This window comes from Salvelinus alpinus, chromosome 16, assembly GCF_045679555.1.
Source record: "Salvelinus alpinus chromosome 16, SLU_Salpinus.1, whole genome shotgun sequence".
NCBI lineage: Eukaryota > Metazoa > Chordata > Actinopteri > Salmoniformes > Salmonidae > Salvelinus > Salvelinus alpinus.
This window is the reverse complement of record NC_092101.1, coordinates 41,308,927-41,327,286: the sequence shown is the minus strand read 5'-3', so window position 1 is coordinate 41,327,286 and position 18,360 is coordinate 41,308,927. Positions and strand designations below refer to the sequence as shown.

Sequence of the window (18,360 nt, the reverse complement as noted above, 5' to 3'; positions counted from 1 at the left end):
GATGGTAGTGAGCAGCGGTGGTGGTAGTGAGCAGCAGCGGTGGTGGTAGTGAGCAGCAGCGGTGGTGGTAGTGAGCAGCAGCGGTGGTGGTAGTGAGCAGCAGCGGTGGTGGTAGTGAGCAGCAGCGGTGGTGGTAGTGAGCAGCGGTGGTGGTAGTGAGCAGCGGTGGTGGTAGTGAGCAGCGGTGGTGGTAGTGAGCAGCGGTGGTGGTAGTGAGCAGCGGTGGTGGTAGTGAGCAGCAGTGGTGGTAGTGAGCAGCAGTGGTGGTAGTGAGCAGCAGTGGTGGTAGTGAGCAGCAGTGGTGGTAGTGAGCAGCAGTGGTGGTAGTGAGCAGCAGTGGTGGTAGTGAGCAGCAGTGGTGGTAGTGAGCAGCGGTGGTGGTGGTAGTGAGCAGCAGCGGTGGTGGTAGTGAGCAGCAGCGGTGGTGGTGGTAGTGAGCAGCAGCGGTGGTGGTGGTAGTGAGCAGCAGTGGTGGTAGTGAGCAGCAGCGGTGGTAGTGAGCAGCAGCGGTGGTAGTGAGCAGCAGCGGTGGTAGTGAGCAGCAGCGGTGGTGGTGGTAGTGAGCAGCAGCGGTGGTGGTGGTGAGCAGCAGTGGTGGTAGTGAGCAGCAGCGGTGGTGGTGGTAGTGAGCAGCAGTGGTGGTAGTGAGCAGCAGTGGTGGTAGTGAGCAGCAGCGGTGGTGGTGGTAGTGAGCAGCAGTGGTGGTAGTGAGCAGCAGTGGTGGTAGTGAGCAGCAGCGGCGGTGGTGAGCAGCAGCGGCGGTGGTGGTAGTGAGCAGCGGCGGTGGTGGTAGTGAGCAGCGGCGGTGGTGGTAGTGGTAGTGAGCCGCAGTGGTGGTGGTGGTGGTAGTGAGCCGCAGCGGTGGTGGTGGTGGTGGTGGTAGTGAGCCGCAGCGGTGGTGGTGGTAGTGAGCAGCAGTGGTGGTAGTGAGCAGCAGCGGTGGTGGTGGTAGTGAGCGGTGGTGGTGGTAGTGAGCAGCAGTGGTGGTAGTGAGCAGCAGCGGTGGTGGTGGTAGTGAGCTGCAGTGGTGGTAGTGAGCAGCGGCGGTGGTGGTAGTGAGCAGCGGCGGTGGTGGTAGTGAGCAGCGGCGGTGGTGGTAGTGAGCAGCGGCGGTGGTGGTAGTGAGCAGCGGTGGTAGTGAGCAGCGGTGGTAGTGAGCAGCGGTGGTAGTGAGCAGCGGCGGCGGCGGTGGTAGTGAGCGGCGGCGGTGGTAGTGAGCGGCGGCGGCGGCGCTAGTGAGCGGCGGCGGCGGCGGTGGTAGTGAGCGGCGGCGGCGGCGGTGGTAGTGAGCGGCGGCGGTGGTAGTGAGCGGCGGCGGTAGTGAGCGGCGGCGGCGGTGGTGAGCGGCGGCGGTGGTAGTGAGCGGCGGCGGTGGTAGTGAGCGGCGGCGGTGGTAGTGAGCGGCGGCGGCGGTAGTGAGCGGCGGCGGCGGTGGTAGTGAGCTGCGGTGGTAGTGAGCTGCAGCGGTGGTAGTGGTAGTGAGCTGCAGTGGTAGTGAGCTGCAGTGGTAGTGAGCTGCAGCGGTGGTAGTGGTAGTGAGCTGCAGTGGCGGTGGTTGTGAGCTGCAGTGGCGGTGGTAGTGAGCTGCGGTGGTAGTGAGCTGCAGTGGCGGTGGTAGTGAGCTGCAGTGGCGGTGGTAGTGAGCTGCGGTGGTAGTGAGCTGCAGCGGTGGTGGTAGTGAGCTGCAGCGGTGGTGAGCTGTGATGGTGGTAGTGAGCAGCTGTGGTGGTGGTGGTAGTGGGCGGTGGTGGTAGTGAGCAGCGGTGGTAGTGAGCAGCAGTGGTGGTGGTAGTGAGCATCTGTGGTGGTGGTGGTAGTGGGCGGTGGTGGTAGTGAGCAGCAGTGGTGGTGAGCTGTGGTGGTGGTGGTGATCTGTGGTGGTGAGCTGTGGTGGTGAGCTGTGGTGGTGGTAGTGAGCAGCAGTGGTGGTGGTAGTGAGCAGCTGTGGTGGTGGTAGTGAGCAGCTGTGGTGGTGGTGGTAGTGGGCGGTGGTGGTAGTGAGCAGCGGTGGTAGTGAGCATCAGCGGTAGTAGTGGTGGTGGTGAGCAGCGGTAGTAGTAGTAGTAGTAGTGATGGTGGGGATGAGCAGTAGTAGTAGTGGTGGTGGTGGTGATGAGCAGTAGTAGTAGTAGTGGTGGTGGTGATGAGCAGTAGTAGTAGTAGTGGTGGTGGTGATGAGCAGTAGTAGTAGTAGTGGTGGTGGTGATGAGCAGTAGTAGTAGTACTAGTGATGGTGGGGATGAGCAGTAGTAGTGGAAGTGGTGATTAGTAGTAGTAGTAGTGATGGTGGGGATGAGTAGTAGTGGTGGTGATGAACAGCGGTAGTTATAGTAGTGGTGATGGTGATGAGCAGTAGTAGTAGTGATGGTGGGGATGAGTAGTAGTAGTGATGGTGGGGATGAGTAGTAGTGTGGATGAGTAGTAGTAGTAGTGATGGTGGGGATGAGTAGTAGTAGTAGTGGTGGTGGGGTTGAGCAGTAGTAGTAGTAGTGGTGGTGAGCAGTAGTAGTAGTGGTGATGGTGGGGATGAGTAGTAGTAGTGGTGATGAGCAGTAGTAGTAGTAGTAGTGGTGATGGTGGGGATGAGCAGCAGTAGTAGTAGTAGTAGTAGTAGTGGTGATGGTGGGGATGAGCAGCAGCAGTTGTAGTAGTTGTGGGGATGAGCAGCAGTAGTAGTGGTGGGGATGAGTAGTAGTAGTAGTAGTAGTAGTGATGGTGGGGATGAGTAGTAGTAGTGGTAGTAGTAGTAGTGATGGTGGGGATGAGTAGTAGTGATGGTGGGGATGAGTAGTAGTAGTAGTGATGGTGGGGATGAGTAGTAGTAGTGATGGTGGGGATGAGTAGTAGTAGTGATGGTGGGGATGAGTAGTAGTAGTGATGGTGGGGATGAGTAGTAGTGGTGGGTGGTGGGGATGAGTAGTAGTAGTAGTGGTGATGGTGGGGATGAGTAGTAGTAGTGATGGTGGGGATGAGTAGTAGTAGTGATGGTGGGGATGAGTAGTAGTAGTGATGGTGGGGATGAGTAGTAGTAGTAGTGATGGTGGGGATGAGTAGTAGTAGTAGTGATGGTGGGGATGAGTAGTAGTAGTAGTGATGGTGGGGATGAGTAGTAGTAGTAGTGATGGTGGGGATGAGTAGTAGTAGTAGTGATGGTGGGGATGAGTAGTAGTAGTAGTAGTAGTAGTGATGGTGGGGATGAGTAGTAGTAGTAGTGATGGTGGGGATGAGTAGTAGTAGTAGTGATGGTGGGGATGAGTAGTAGTAGTAGTAGTAGTAGTAGTAGTAGTGATGGTGGGTTTGAGCAGCAGCAGTTGTAGTTGTTGTGGGGTTGAGCAGCAGCAGTAGTAGTGGTGGCGGTGAGCACCACTGGTCTGCTCTGCCCCCATTTTAATCTCCCAGACAGATGTGGGGGATTATGGGTAATGGATTTTTTTGATGGCGTAGTTGTGTGGTTAGTAGGCTCAGAGTGGTGTCAGGGAGGAACTTTCTCTGAAGTCCATGCGCTTTCCTCCAATCTCCCACTACAGCAGGAGAAAACACACCTCAAACGACAGAGAGATAGAGTGGAGCGCTGCTTTCAACCCTAATCTCTACTGCACCAGCTGTCTACATCTCCCACTGAGCACGGTTACATGCACACAATAATACGATTATTGTGGATAGTCAGATAATATAATAGTTTGTTTAAAACGTTTACATGCTTTGCAAGAATGATTTCCCTTATAATCTTGGACACATCTGAAATCAGGCTACTTCAGTGGTTCCCAAACTTTTTATAGTCCCGTACCCCTGCAAACATTCTACCTCCAGCTGCATACCCCCTCTAGCACCAGGGTCAGCGTCTCAAATGTTGTTTTTTGCCATCATTGTAAGCCTGTACGATACATTTATTAAACATAAGAATGAATGTCGTGGGAAGTGACAAAGAGCTCTTATAGGACCAGGGCACGAGTAATAATAATAATGATCATTAATTTTGCTCTTTATTTAGCCATCTTACATATAAAACCTTATTTGTTCATCGGAAATTGTGAATATCTCACCACAGGTTAATGAGAAGGATGTGCTTGAAAGGATGCACATAACTCTGCAATGTTGGGTTGTATTGGAGAGACTCTGTCTTAAATCATTTCCCACACACACTGTATTTAGTTTTCATGCTAGTGATGGCCGAGAATCCACTCTCACATAGGTACGTGGTTGCAAAGGGCATCAGTGTCTTAACAGCTTGATTTGCCAAGGCATACTCCTGAGCGCAGCCCAATCAAGAAATCTAGCAGTGGTTTCTAATTAAATTATCTTTTCACATAACCGCTTGTTGCAATTTTGATGAGGCTCTCTTGTTCAGATATCGGTAAGTGGACTGGAGGCAGGGCATGAAAGGGATAACAAATCCAGTTGTTTGTGTCATCCGTTTCGGGAAAGTACCTGCGTAATTGCGCACCCAACTCACTCAGGTGCTTCGGAATATCAGATTTGACACTGTCCGTAAGCTTGAGTTAATTTGCACACAAAAAATCATACAATGATGGAAAGACCTGTGTGTTGTCCTTGTTAATGCAGACAGAGAAGAGCTCCAACTTCTTAATCATAGCCTCAATTTTGTCCCGCACATTGAATATAGTTGCGGAGAGTCCCTGTAATCCTAGATTCAGATCATTCAGGTGAGAAAGAACATCACCCAGATAGGCCAGTCGTGTGAGAAACTCGTCATCATGCAAGCGGTCAGACAAGTGAAAATTATGGTCAGTAAAGAAAACTTTAAGCTCGTCTCTCAATTCAAAAAAATGTGTCAATACTTTGCCACTTGATAACCAGCGCCCTTCTTTATGTTGTAAAAGCGTTACATAGTCGCTGCCCATATCATTGCATAGTGCAGAAAATACATGAGAGTTCAGGGCCATTTGATGTCACAAAGCTGTCCAGTACTTTAAAAATATCATCTCCTGTTGTCCTGGTTTCCAGTGGTTTGCAGAAGAGGATGTCTTCCTTAATTGACCCCCCATAAATGTAACGGACATATACCAGGAGCTGTGCCAGGCCCGCCACGTCTGTTGACTCATCCAGCTGTAACACATAGAATTCACTGGCTTGTATGCAAAGTAGTAATTGTTTCAAAACATCTCCTGCCATGTCACTGATGGGTTGTGAAACAGTGTTGTTTGATGAAGGCATTGTCTGTATAGTTTTTTGGCCTTTTCCCCCAGCATTGTCCCAGCCATATACTTGGCTCGGTAGCTCACCATATAAGACGCTTCTAGCCCCTTCTTATTAATGGTATCTGTTGTTTTTATGTCTTATTACTCAAAAGTCGTCTTAATTCTCACTCAAACTCCTGTGGCTTATTTTTCAAATATCCATGTTTTGTTTCTAAATGTCTGCGCGAGAGTGAAGGTTTCATTGAGTTGTGAGCTAGTACTTTTGCACATATAACACACTGTGGCTGAGGAAAGGCACTACTCCCAACATAAGTGAACCCCAAATCAATGTAGTTCTCATCATATTTGCACCTCTTCGATGGTCCAACGTCCCTGTCTGTTGTTCGGTGCTTTCCTGGGTAAGGGGGCAGTAGCTCTTCGGCCGCATCAGATTCACAACAGTCTGTGTCCATGCTAGCTGGGCTAACAACAAATGTAGAATTACTAATGCTAGCATTGGATGTGCTCGTGGAAGCAGAACAACTTGTGTCTTCGATAGGTGCAGGTGTAGTACTGCTGGAAGTAGCAGGTGTAGTACTGCTGGTAGTAGCAGGTGTAGTACTGCTGGAAGTAGCAGGTGTAGTACTGCTGGAAGTAGCAGGTGTAGTACTGCTGGAAGTAGCAGGTGTAGTACTGCTGGTAGTAGCAGGTGTAGTACTGCTGGAAGTAGCAGGTGTAGTACTGCTGGTAGTAGCAGGTGTAGTACTGCTGGTAGTAGCAGGTGTAGTACTGCTGGTAGTAGCAGGTGTAGTACTGCTGGAAGTAGCAGGTGTAGTACTGCTGGAAGTAGCAGGTGTAGTACTGCTGGAAGTAGCAGGTGTAGTACTGCTGGAAGTAGCAGGTGTAGTACTGCTGGAAGTAGCAGGTGTAGTACTGCTGGAAGTAGCAGGTGTAGTACTGCTGGAAGTAGCAGGTGTAGTACTGCTGGAAGTAGCAGGTGTAGTACTGCTGGAAGTAGCAGGTGTAGTACTGCTGGTAGTAGCAGGTGTAGTACTGCTGGAAGTAGCAGGTGTAGTACTGCTGGAAGTAGCAGGTGTAGTACTGCTGGAAGTAGCAGGTGTAGTACTGCTGGTAGTAGCAGGTGTAGTACTGCTGGTAGTAGCAGGTGTAGTACTGCTGGTAGTAGCAGGTGTAGTACTGCTGGTAGTAGCAGGTGTAGTACTGCTGGTAGTAGCAGGTGTAGTACTGCTGGAAGTAGCAGGTGTAGTACTGCTGGTAGTAGCAGGTGTAGTACTGCTGGGAGTAGCAGGTGTAGTACTGCTGGTAGTAGCAGGTGTAGTACTGCTGGTACTAGCAGGTGTAGTACTGCTGGTAGTAGCAGGTGTAGTACTGCTGGAAGTAGCAGGTGTAGTACTGCTGGTAGTAGCAGGTGTAGTACTGCTGGTAGTAGCAGGTGTAGTACTGCTGGTAGTAGCAGGTGTAGTACTGCTGGTAGTAGCAGGTGTAGTACTGCTGGTAGTAGCAGGTGTAGTACTGCTGGTAGTAGCAGGTGTAGTACTGCTGGAAGTAGCAGGTGTAGTACTGCTGGTAGTAGCAGGTGTAGTACTGCTGGAAGTAGCAGGTGTAGTACTGCTGGAAGTAGCAGGTGTAGTACTGCTGGTAGTAGCAGGTGTAGTACTGCTGGTAGTAGCAGGTGTAGTACTGCTGGAAGTAGCAGGTGTAGTACTGCTGGAAGTAGCAGGTGTAGTACTGCTGGAAGTAGCAGGTGTAGTACTGCTGGAAGTAGCAGGTGTAGTACTGCTGGTAGTAGCAGGTGTAGTACTGCTGGTAGTAGCAGGTGTAGTACTGCTGGTAGTAGCAGGTGTAGTACTGCTGGAAGTAGCAGGTGTAGTACTGCTGGTAGTAGCAGGTGTAGTACTGCTGGTAGTAGCAGGTGTAGTACTGCTGGTAGTAGCAGGTGTAGTACTGCTGGTAGTAGCAGGTGTAGTACTGCTGGTAGTAGCAGGTGTAGTACTGCTGGTAGTAGCAGGTGTAGTACTGCTGGAAGTAGCAGGTGTAGTACTGCTGGTAGTAGCAGGTGTAGTACTGCTGGAAGTAGCAGGTGTAGTACTGCTGGAAGTAGCAGGTGTAGTACTGCTGGTAGTAGCAGGTGTAGTACTGCTGGTAGTAGCAGGTGTAGTACTGCTGGAAGTAGCAGGTGTAGTACTGCTGGAAGTAGCAGGTGTAGTACTGCTGGAAGTAGCAGGTGTAGTACTGCTGGAAGTAGCAGGTGTAGTACTGCTGGAAGTAGCAGGTGTAGTACTGCTGGAAGTAGCAGGTGTAGTACTGCTGGAAGTAGCAGGTGTAGTACTGCTGGAAGTAGCAGGTGTAGTACTGCTGGAAGTAGCAGGTGTAGTACTGCTGGAAGTAGCAGGTGTAGTACTGCTGGAAGTAGCAGGTGTAGTACTGCTGGTAGTAGCAGGTGTAGTACTGCTGGAAGTAGCAGGTGTAGTACTGCTGGAAGTAGCAGGTGTAGTACTGCTGGAAGTAGCAGGTGTAGTACTGCTGGTAGTAGCAGGTGTAGTACTGCTGGTAGTAGCAGGTGTAGTACTGCTGGTAGTAGCAGGTGTAGTACTGCTGGTAGTAGCAGGTGTAGGACTGCTGGTAGTAGCAGGTGTAGGACTGCTGGAAGTAGCAGGTGTAGTACTGCTGGTAGTAGCAGGTGTAGTACTGCTGGTAGTAGCAGGTGTAGTACTGCTGGTAGTAGCAGGTGTAGTACTGCTGGTAGTAGCAGGTGTAGTACTGCTGGAAGTAGCAGGTGTAGTACTGCTGGTAGTAGCAGGTGTAGTACTGCTGGTAGTAGCAGGTGTAGTACTGCTGGTAGTAGCAGGTGTAGTACTGCTGGTAGTAGCAGGTGTAGTACTGCTGGTAGTAGCAGGTGTAGTACTGCTGGTAGTAGCAGGTGTAGTACTGCTGGAAGTAGCAGGTGTAGTACTGCTGGTAGTAGCAGGTGTAGTACTGCTGGAAGTAGCAGGTGTAGTACTGCTGGAAGTAGCAGGTGTAGTACTGCTGGTAGTAGCAGGTGTAGTACTGCTGGTAGTAGCAGGTGTAGTACTGCTGGTAGTAGCAGGTGTAGTACTGCTGGTAGTAGCAGGTGTAGTACTGCTGGTAGTAGCAGGTGTAGTACTGCTGGTAGTAGCAGGTGTAGTACTGCTGGTAGTAGCAGGTGTAGTACTGCTGGTAGTAGCAGGTGTAGTACTGCTGGAAGTAGCAGGTGTAGTACTGCTGGAAGTAGCAGGTGTAGTACTGCTGGTAGTAGCAGGTGTAGTACTGCTGGTAGTAGCAGGTGTAGTACTGCTGGAAGTAGCAGGTGTAGTACTGCTGGAAGTAGCAGGTGTAGTACTGCTGGAAGTAGCAGGTGTAGTACTGCTGGAAGTAGCAGGTGTAGTACTGCTGGTAGTAGCAGGTGTAGTACTGCTGGTAGTAGCAGGTGTAGTACTGCTGGTAGTAGCAGGTGTAGTACTGCTGGTAGTAGCAGGTGTAGTACTGCTGGAAGTAGCAGGTGTAGTACTGCTGGTAGTAGCAGGTGTAGTACTGCTGGAAGTAGCAGGTGTAGTACTGCTGGAAGTAGCAGGTGTAGTACTGCTGGTAGTAGCAGGTGTAGTACTGCTGGTAGTAGCAGGTGTAGTACTGCTGGAATTAGCAGGTGTAGTACTGCTGGAAGTAGCAGGTGTAGTACTGCTGGAAGTAGCAGGTGTAGTACTGCTGGAAGTAGCAGGTGTAGTACTGCTGGAAGTAGCAGGTGTAGTACTGCTGGTAGTAGCAGGTGTAGTACTGCTGGAAGTAGCAGGTGTAGTACTGCTGGTAGTAGCAGGTGTAGTACTGCTGGTAGTAGCAGGTGTAGTACTGCTGGTAGTAGCAGGTGTAGTACTGCTGGTAGTAGCAGGTGTAGTACTGCTGGTAGTAGCAGGTGTAGTACTGCTGGAAGTAGCAGGTGTAGTACTGCTGGTAGTAGCAGGTGTAGTACTGCTGGAAGTAGCAGGTGTAGTACTGCTGGAAGTAGCAGGTGTAGTACTGCTGGTAGTAGCAGGTGTAGTACTGCTGGAAGTAGCAGGTGTAGTACTGCTGGAAGTAGCAGGTGTAGTACTGCTGGAAGTAGCAGGTGTAGTACTGCTGGAAGTAGCAGGTGTAGTACTGCTGGAAGTAGCAGGTGTAGTACTGCTGGAAGTAGCAGGTGTAGTACTGCTGGTAGTAGCAGGTGTAGTACTGCTGGAAGTAGCAGGTGTAGTACTGCTGGAAGTAGCAGGTGTAGTACTGCTGGAAGTAGCAGGTGTAGTACTGCTGGAAGTAGCAGGTGTAGTACTGCTGGAAGTAGCAGGTGTAGTACTGCTGGTAGTAGCAGGTGTAGTACTGCTGGAAGTAGCAGTACTACCAGTAGAGCTGGTATGTGTCTCTATGGATTACTTACTAAATGGACTGGTTGATTTTTGTTATTTAATTATTTTTAATTGGCATACTATGTTTTTCCGAACTCACTTCACTCGCACATATAGAGGGAGGTTTACGCTACCGGTGCTAACATATACGCAGATCAAATACACCGCTGGAACGCCGGCGTAGGCTTACTTCGATTTTGATCCTACGCCGATTAAGATCAGCAGAGTAAGGTGTTTACATGACTATTTCCATAATCAGCCTATTGCCATAGTCAGTTTAATATCAAATGATCAGTGTCCATGTAAACCTACTCCCTCTCTCTTCCTATCTTTTTCTACTTCTCTTTTGATATCATTAATATCAAATGATCAGTGTCCAAGTAAACCTACTCCCTCTCTCTTCCTATATTTTTCTACTTCTCTCTCCCTCCATCTGTCTCTTCCTCTCTTCTGTTTTCTCTCTCTCAGATCTAATGTAGTTTTGATGGTGTATGTTATGTCTCTCTGAAGTTTCTCCACTGCCTTATCTGGAGTTCCAGGATCTCTGCTTCTCCCAGTCAGCCCTGCTCCTCCACTATAATACTTACAGAATTTAATCACAATTTAGTCGGCTAGGCTTCACTCTCACTCACTCACCCATTCACCCATTCACTCACCCATTCACTCACCCACTCACTCACCCACTCACCCATTCACTCACCCATTCACTCACCCATTCACTCACCCATTCACTCACCCATTCACTCCCCACTCACCCACTCCCTCGCTCACTCACTCAGTCACTCAGTCACTCAGTCACTCACTCACTCACTCACTCACACACTTTATGTAGAGAAAGGGATAGCTGTGGTGGATATACTCACTGAGTAGAAGGTTATAGAAGATGTTGGGAACGTGGCGGGAGGCGAGGAGGGTTAAACCAAATTCAGGCTCACTTCTGAGGGCTGCCTGTCGGTCTAATAGCAGGGCATCGCCCCCACAACTTGAAAGCATCCCACTGGGGAAAAGCTGACAGCTCCTACTTTGAGAAAGTTAATTTAGGAGCGTGACCGTTTGGGGTTGTGTGGAATAACTTTTTCTCTCCCCAGGGTCACACAGTCCCAGCCAGGAAAATGAAAGATCCTAACATCTGATCTGCGCCAGTGCAATGCCACAGCAGGACTTGTCTCGAACTCTAACTCAGTGCTGTGCTGGACCCTCCAGAGAGGCTGGTGGCAGGCCCATGCATCCCCAGGTCAGGGGGTCTTTCAATGGGCTTCAAGTCAGCTGCTGCTGCCTGCTCCTGGGTCAGACGGCCGGTCATAGCCTGGGGTGGTTAACAGGATGTCCAGGGTTGAAAGTACATTTCATTTCTTACTGGTATGGGACACCCAAGTGTGCACATGCATATGTTTTTTAATATACTGTAAAAATGACAGGGTAGCCTACTCTACTGCCAAACAGATCAATAAAACCATGTTGTCTGATCCATATGATGGGCCTACGAAAAGGGGAGATATACAATATGATGACCATTTAACCTGGAGGAGGAAATGATTGTCCAAAAACAAGAAGTGGCACTGACCCAGCAATGAAGACAGTGAATATGCAGACTCACCGGGGATGTGGCCGATGTTCTCTGCTGGTGCCAATGAGATAGGCTACTGTTCGCCCAAATAGGTTAAAATAACTAAAAGACAGATCGGAGTCTTTTCATTGTCGACTCTTTACAGCAATAGCCATTTGCTTTCCAAATAGTTTTTCCTTGATTGTATTTTTAAATACTGCGATATGCATGGCTGGGTCTCTGCTTTTCACTGACAGTCACAACTCAACAATACATCTATTTGGTATTTGCAGTGCGCTGCACAAATTGTGGGGCCTTCCGACTGTAGGCTATGTGATTTAAAACAATCCTCAGCTTTTAAATATATATATATTTTTAGCTAATGACCAAATCATGCTTTCTGGTTTAGGTATCTATTTTGAATGATTTTACTTATTTCAAACCAAATGTAATTTGTCACATGGGCTGAATACAACAGGTGTAGACCTTACAGTGAAATGCTTACTTTCAAGCCCTTAACCAATAATGCAGTTTTAAGAAAATACCTAAAAATTTAAGTAACAAATAATTAAAGATCAGCAGTAAATAACAATAGCGGGGCTATATACAGGAGGTACCGGTACAGAGTCAATGTGGAGGCTATATACAGGGGGTACTGGTACAGAGTCAATGTGGAGGCTATATACAGGGGGTACCGGTACAGAGTCAATGTGGAGGCTATATACAGGAGGTACCGGTACAGAGTCAATGTGGAGGCTATATACAGGAGGTACTGGTACAGAGTCAATGTGGAGGCTATATACAGGGGGTACTGGTACAGAGTCAATGTGGAGGCTATATACAGGGGGTACTGGTACAGAGTCAATGTGGAGGCTATATACAGGGGGTACTGGTACAGAGTCAATGTGGAGGCTATATACAGAGGGTACTGGTACAGAGTCAATGTGGAGGCTATATACAGGGGGTACCGGTACAGAGTCAATGTGGAGGCTATATACAGGAGGTACCGGTACAGAGTCAATGTGGAGGCTATATACAGGAGGTACCGGTACAGAGTCAATGTGGAGGCTATATACTGGAGGTACCGGTACAGAGTCAATGTGGAGGCTATATACAGGGGGTACCGGTACAGAGTCAATGTGGAGCCTATATACAGGAGGTACCGGTACAGAGTCAATGTACGGGGGGAACCGGTGTTGAGGTAATTATGTACATTATTTCTGTATAGACATGAGTAAGCTAATTAGGCTATATAATTTTGGCAATATAATTATATTTACTTTCGGGAAAGCTTAGCTTCCCCTAGCTTTATGGACACACCGCCTATGCCTTTTACTGTGGCCTAAACACAACCAGTCATGATGATTTAATCGGATTGTCAAACAATCACTTAACAAAAGTGCTCCTGTAGGCTACCCACGCACATTTGTTCACTCACAAAATACCCAACAGTGCACCGTGCACCTTTTAATTTGATGAATGGAAAGAGACAGCTGTTAAAGAACACCTATGTGTATTGTAATGACATTCTGTGATTATCATTAGGCCTACACTTGTAGCCTGAATTGTCTCAAACTCATTTCCGCTTTGACAAAATGTTGCCTAACTGTTGGAATGCTTTCATCAATGGTTGGTCTGATGGCCGGGTTTCAGGTCTACTCAACATATCAATACCTGAAAATAGCACATGTTTCTGTTATAGTGACTAATCTTCAGGTAGATGGGTACCAGCAAGATCAGTTGGTACCAGCTAGGTCAGTTTCTTATTTTCAGTTGCAGATGACTATATCAATTGCCACATGTCTAATAATGTATCATAAAGCCATTCATTTAGTTGTAGAGTGTGTGGATTTACAGACGCTGCTCATTTGCCCGCCTCCTGTGTAAGCTAGTAGAATGTAGGATAGAAAGCTGCCATAACTGTCACTTCTACTGCAGCTCTGCTCCCAGTGCCAGACAGAACACAGACAGCCCCTTCAGACAGACGGAAGGCTCTAGCTACAGTATTAAATTGAACACAATATATCTGTTTCTCTCTGACTACAGCTACCTCAGGAGGACCAGCCAGCCAGGTAGGCAGGTAGAGATGAGAGAAGGTGTTTAGCTGGATAGCTGTGTGTTTAGATAATGACAGGGTTTATACAGGGTTTTATTGTTATAATGGTTATTCCCAGGCTGTCATTTACTAGATGGAGGCTGGAGGAAAAGCTGTATTGTGTTCCACCCAATCACTTCTGATGTTTTTGTCTGGTTACAATCTCCAGTGTGGTGGTATAGTAGTGTTGCTCTGGGGATAATATGATAAGGACAAACAGTGTAATCGGACAGTATTCAGACACCTCGACCTTTTCCACATTTTGTTACATTACAGCCTGTTTCTAAAATGGATACAATTATTTTTCCCTCATCAACCTGCCCCATAATGACAAAGCGGAAACAGGTGTTTACAATTTTTTCACACACATAAAAAACATAAATACCCTATTCACATAAGTATTCAGACCCTTTGCTATGAGACTTGAAATTGAGCTCAGGTGCATCCTGTTTCCATTGATCATCCTTGAGATGTTTCTACAACTTGATTGGAGTCCACCTGTGGAAAATTCAATTGATTGGACATGATTTGGAAAGGCACACACTTTGTCTATATAAGGTCCCACTGTTCACAGTGCATGTCAGAGCAAAAACCAAGCCATGAGGTCGAAGAAATTGTCCATAGAGCTCCGAGACAGGATTGCTGCAGCATTCAAGGTATCCAAGAACACCGTGGCCTCCATTCTTAAATGGAGCTAGGTTCTTGGGCTCTGGTCTGAGCTGGGATCAGGAATGTGGGGTCAGCTGTTTTTCTGTTTGCTCAGTGTGTGAGCAAATGAAGCCTCTGTTTGAACATGAGGTAGATATAGAGAGGGATGGATGAGAAAAGAGGAAAGAGAGGGGCTTAACTGACCTAAAAAGCTTGAAAATGGGCCGATGGTACCTCTCTCACTGACTGACTGACAGACACTGTCTGTCACACCACATGCTTCTGTCCATATCAGGAGATTTCAGGAGGCCTCGTTATAAGCTAGCTAAAGCTTCAGGTAATAGAAGAGCAGTATGCGATTCTGGTATAAGGAAATGCTCCCTCTTAATGCAGCTTCAGGGGTTGTTTCATATACAGTACCAGTCAAAAGTTTGGACACAACTACTCATTCAAGGGCTTTTCTGTATTTTTACTATTTTCTACATTTTAGAATAATAGTGAAGACATCAAAAGTATGAAATGACCCATATGGAATCATGTAGTAACCAAAAAAGTGATAAACAAATTAAATATTTGATATTTTAGGTTCTTCTAAGTAGCCACCCTTTGCCTTGATGACAGCTTTGCACACTCTTGGCATTCTCTCAACCAGCTTCATGAGGTAGTTACCTGGAATGCATTTCAATTAACAGGTGTGCCTTGTTGAAAGTGAATTTGTGGAATTTCTTTCCTCAATGCGTTTGAGATGATCAGTTGTGTTGTGACAAGGTAGGGGTGGTATACAGAAGATAGTCCTATTTAGTAAAATACCAAGTCCATATTATGACGTCAGTACATCACTACTTTAAGAGATGAAGGTCAGTCAATACGGAACATTTCAAGAACTTTGAAAGTTTCTTCAAGTGCAGTCGCAAAAACCATCTAGCGCTATGATGAAACTGGCTCTCATGAGGACCGCCACAGGAAAGGAAGACCCAGAGTTACCTCTGCTGCCGAGGATAAGTTCATTAGAGTTAACTGCACCTCAGATTGCAGCCCAAATAAATGCTTCACAGAGTTCAAGTAACATGCACATCTCAACATCAACTGTTCAGAGGCCTTCATGGTCGCATTGCTGCAAAGAAACCACTAGTAAAGGACACCAATAAGAAGAAGAGACTTCCATTGGCCAAGAAACATGAGAAATGGACATTAGACCGGTGGAAATCTGTACTTTGGTCTAATGAGTCCAAATTTGAGATTTTTGCGTCCAATACCATGTCTTTGTGAGACGAAGAGTAGGTGAACGGATGAGCTCCACATGTGTGGTTCCAAACCGTGAAGCATGGAGGAGGAGGTGTGATGGTGTGGGGGTGCTTTGCTGGTGACAGTGTCAGTGATTTATTTTGAATTCAAGGCACATTTAACCAGCATGGCTAACAGCATTCTGCAGCGATACGCCATCCCATCTGGTTTGCGCTTAGTGGGACTGTAATTTGTTTTTCAACAGGACAATGACCCAACACACCTCCAGGCTGTGTAAGGGCTATTTGACCAAGGAGAGCAATGGAGTGCTGCATCAGATGACCTGGCCTCCACAATCACCGACCGCAACCCAATTGAGATGGTTTGGGATGAGTTGGACCGCAGAGTGAAGGAAAAGCAGCCAACAAGTGCTCAGCATATGTGGGAACTCCTTCAAGACTGTTGGAAAAGCATTCCTCATGAAGCTGGTTGAGAGAATGCCAAGAGTGTGCAAAGATGTCATCAAGGCAAAGGGTGGCTACTTTCAAGAATCTCAAATTTAAAATATATTTTGATTTAATTTTGATTTGATTTTGATTTTTGGTTACTACATGATTACATATGTGTTATTTCATAGTTTGATGTCTTCACTATTATTCTCCAATGTAGAAAATAGTAAAAATAAAGAAAAACCCTTGAATGAGTAGGTGTCCAATCTTTTGATTGGTACTGTATATTGATTTATTTTCTACCCTTTTTAAAACCTGAGATGTTTTTCAAAACCCTCATTTACACGCAAGGTTTTTCTCTTTCTCCTCCTTCCCTCTCTCTCTCTCCTCTTCTCCTTCTCTCTTCTTTCTCCTCCCTCTCTCTCTCTCTCCTCTTCTCCTTCTCCTTCTCTCTTCTTTCTCTCTCCTCCATCTCTCTCCCTCACTCCTGCACCGCTCTCATTCTCCTGGTTTTGATGTTGAATTCAAAGCAATTGCAAATGTTTATTTTCTCTGGAACATTTTCTTAGCCTGCTCATGTAAAGTGTGTTGGAGGAGAATAATAATGACTGTACCCTGATGGGAATTAAATGTCTGAAGTTCAAAGCATCTTGTTCATCAGAGCAGCTGTCAATCAGACACACTCTCTCAAGCTCCGGATGGGGTGGCGAGAGAGGATGACGTTTGTGTGTGTGCGTGCGATAGGGAATAACAGGTTACTGGTGGATGGTTGTGTTGGTGTGTGAGCCAGCAGGGGTGTTGGATCAAAGGGACCTGGCCATGGTGCAGGGTGGAGCAGCCTGCTCCCCTGAGACACCCCTCTCCTCTCCCCATCCATCTATCAGCTTTTCTTTAGTAGCTGAAGCAGCCTGAAAACATTGCTGGGATGGATAAGACTAGCTGCTATGACCTCATGGAGTGACCAGGGGGCTGCCAACCCTATGTGATAGGGAATCTACTGGGCTTAGAGCAACCAGACACCCACCACCCCCCAGACACCCACCACACACACTACTTGTACCCCACCTATGCATGTGGTGCATCACTGGGAGGATGAGATAAGCATATATTCCACACAGCATGGGCATCAGTGAGATCCTTGTTGCAGTTTGCATCAGCACACTATGTATTTCAGATTCAGTCCAGATTCAGTTTCTCTTTCTATCTTTTTATTATCGTCCTCCTGCCTTCTCTTTCTGAGGGATATTACTTCTATGGTGGTTAAGTGAAATATATGTCCAATTGGTTCTGTTGTAAACATGTCTTTATCTTTATTCAGGTTTGATGGTAACTTCAACACCAACGTGTCCAAGACCATCTGCTGTGACAGGCTGTCCCCCACGGTCAACAGCCGAGCCTTCAACCCTGGACGGGACCTCAACTCAGGTGGGTCACCTTCTACTACTATCACCCCTTACCCCCCTCACTTCCCCCTTACCCCCCTCACTACCCCATTACCCCTACCACCCCTTACCCCCCAACACCCCTTACCCCCCTCACTTCCCCCTTCCCCCCCTCACTTCCCCCTTACCCCCCCCCCCACTACCCCATTACCCCTACCACCCTTTACCCTCCTCATTACCCCATTACCCCTACCACCCCTTACCCCCTCACTACCCCTTACCCTTACCACCCTTTAAGGCAACCCATATTTCTAAGAAATTAATATTCCTCACCATATGGTTACATCTTAAAAGGAAAAGGGCTTTGAACCCAGATGGAAATAATGAACTGTGCCTGTTCCACGCATTAGACCACTTTGTATTCTGTTTTCTCCCCTCCTCTCTGCCCCTTCCCTTTTCCTACTCTCTTTCTCTCTCTTTCTCTCTTTTTCTCTGAGATCAAAGGAAGTATTTTGGTCTGCTTCTCCATTCAGGAACTGGATGTTTTTCTCATTCTACATTATAAGGCTTTGTCGGGCCTTCTGCACTGCTGTTAGCCAATCATAATCAGATGTGATGACGTTATCATTTAACCTGTGCATCAGAACACTCCCAGTCAAAGTCCAATCAACAATGAACACTATAAATTCTGTCTGATCCGTTTATTAGTTATCATGGCAGAATATCACTAACCCATGCCCTGACTGTACTGAAGCAGCTACAGTATTAGCCCTAATCACACACTTGCTAGTTGTCATTTTAGTCTCGATGTGGAAACGCTGGCAAAGTCAACCACTATCTCACATACACCCTTCCTCCTCTGTAAGGACTGTAGAACCCCCACAGCTTGTTCCCCTACCCGTCTCTTAGTCTCTCACACCCTCTCCGTCCAAATTCCAGGTCGCTCCGGCTTCGAAGCAGATTAGGGCGATTCATCTTCATCTCAGAGCTTATTTTTCCAAAGCATTCATCAGGAGTTCATGTTACCGCCAAGCCTCCATTCCTCAGCCCGTCTTGACCTCCGGCCTCTGCTAGCATTCATCGTCCCCATTTGTCTGGACCCAGTCTGAACAACCAAAGAGAAAGGAGGAGGGAAAGATGAGGGACAGAGGAGAGAGTGAGAAATGACTGGGGGAGGGAGAGAAGTGAGAAATGACTGGGGGAGGGAGAGAAGTGAGAGAGTGAGAAATGACTGGGGGAGGGAGAGAAGTGAGAGAGTGAGAAATGACTGGGGGAGGGAGAGAAGTGAGAGAGTGAGAAATGACTGGGGGAGGGAGAGAAGTGAGAGAGTGAGAAATGACTGGGGGAGGGAGAGAAGTGAGAGAGTGAGAAATGACTGGGGGAGGGAGAGAAGTGAGTGAGTGAGAAATGACTGGGGGAGGGAGAGAAGTGAGTGAGTGAAGAAAAAGGTAGAGTGAGACGGT

General features: G+C 47.7%; 1 protein-coding gene across 2 annotated transcripts in view; it reads left to right on the top strand.

The window, feature by feature from the left end:
• Positions 1-18,360, top strand: part of cachd1 (cache domain containing 1) — a 151,603-nt gene that overhangs the window by 57,005 nt on the left and 76,238 nt on the right. For both annotated transcript variants that reach the window (XM_071346247.1, XM_071346246.1), the window contains exon 4: positions 16,834-16,940. In XM_071346247.1, coding sequence (XP_071202348.1) covers positions 16,834-16,940 — 107 coding nt within the window. The remainder of the gene's footprint in view (positions 1-16,833; positions 16,941-18,360) is intronic.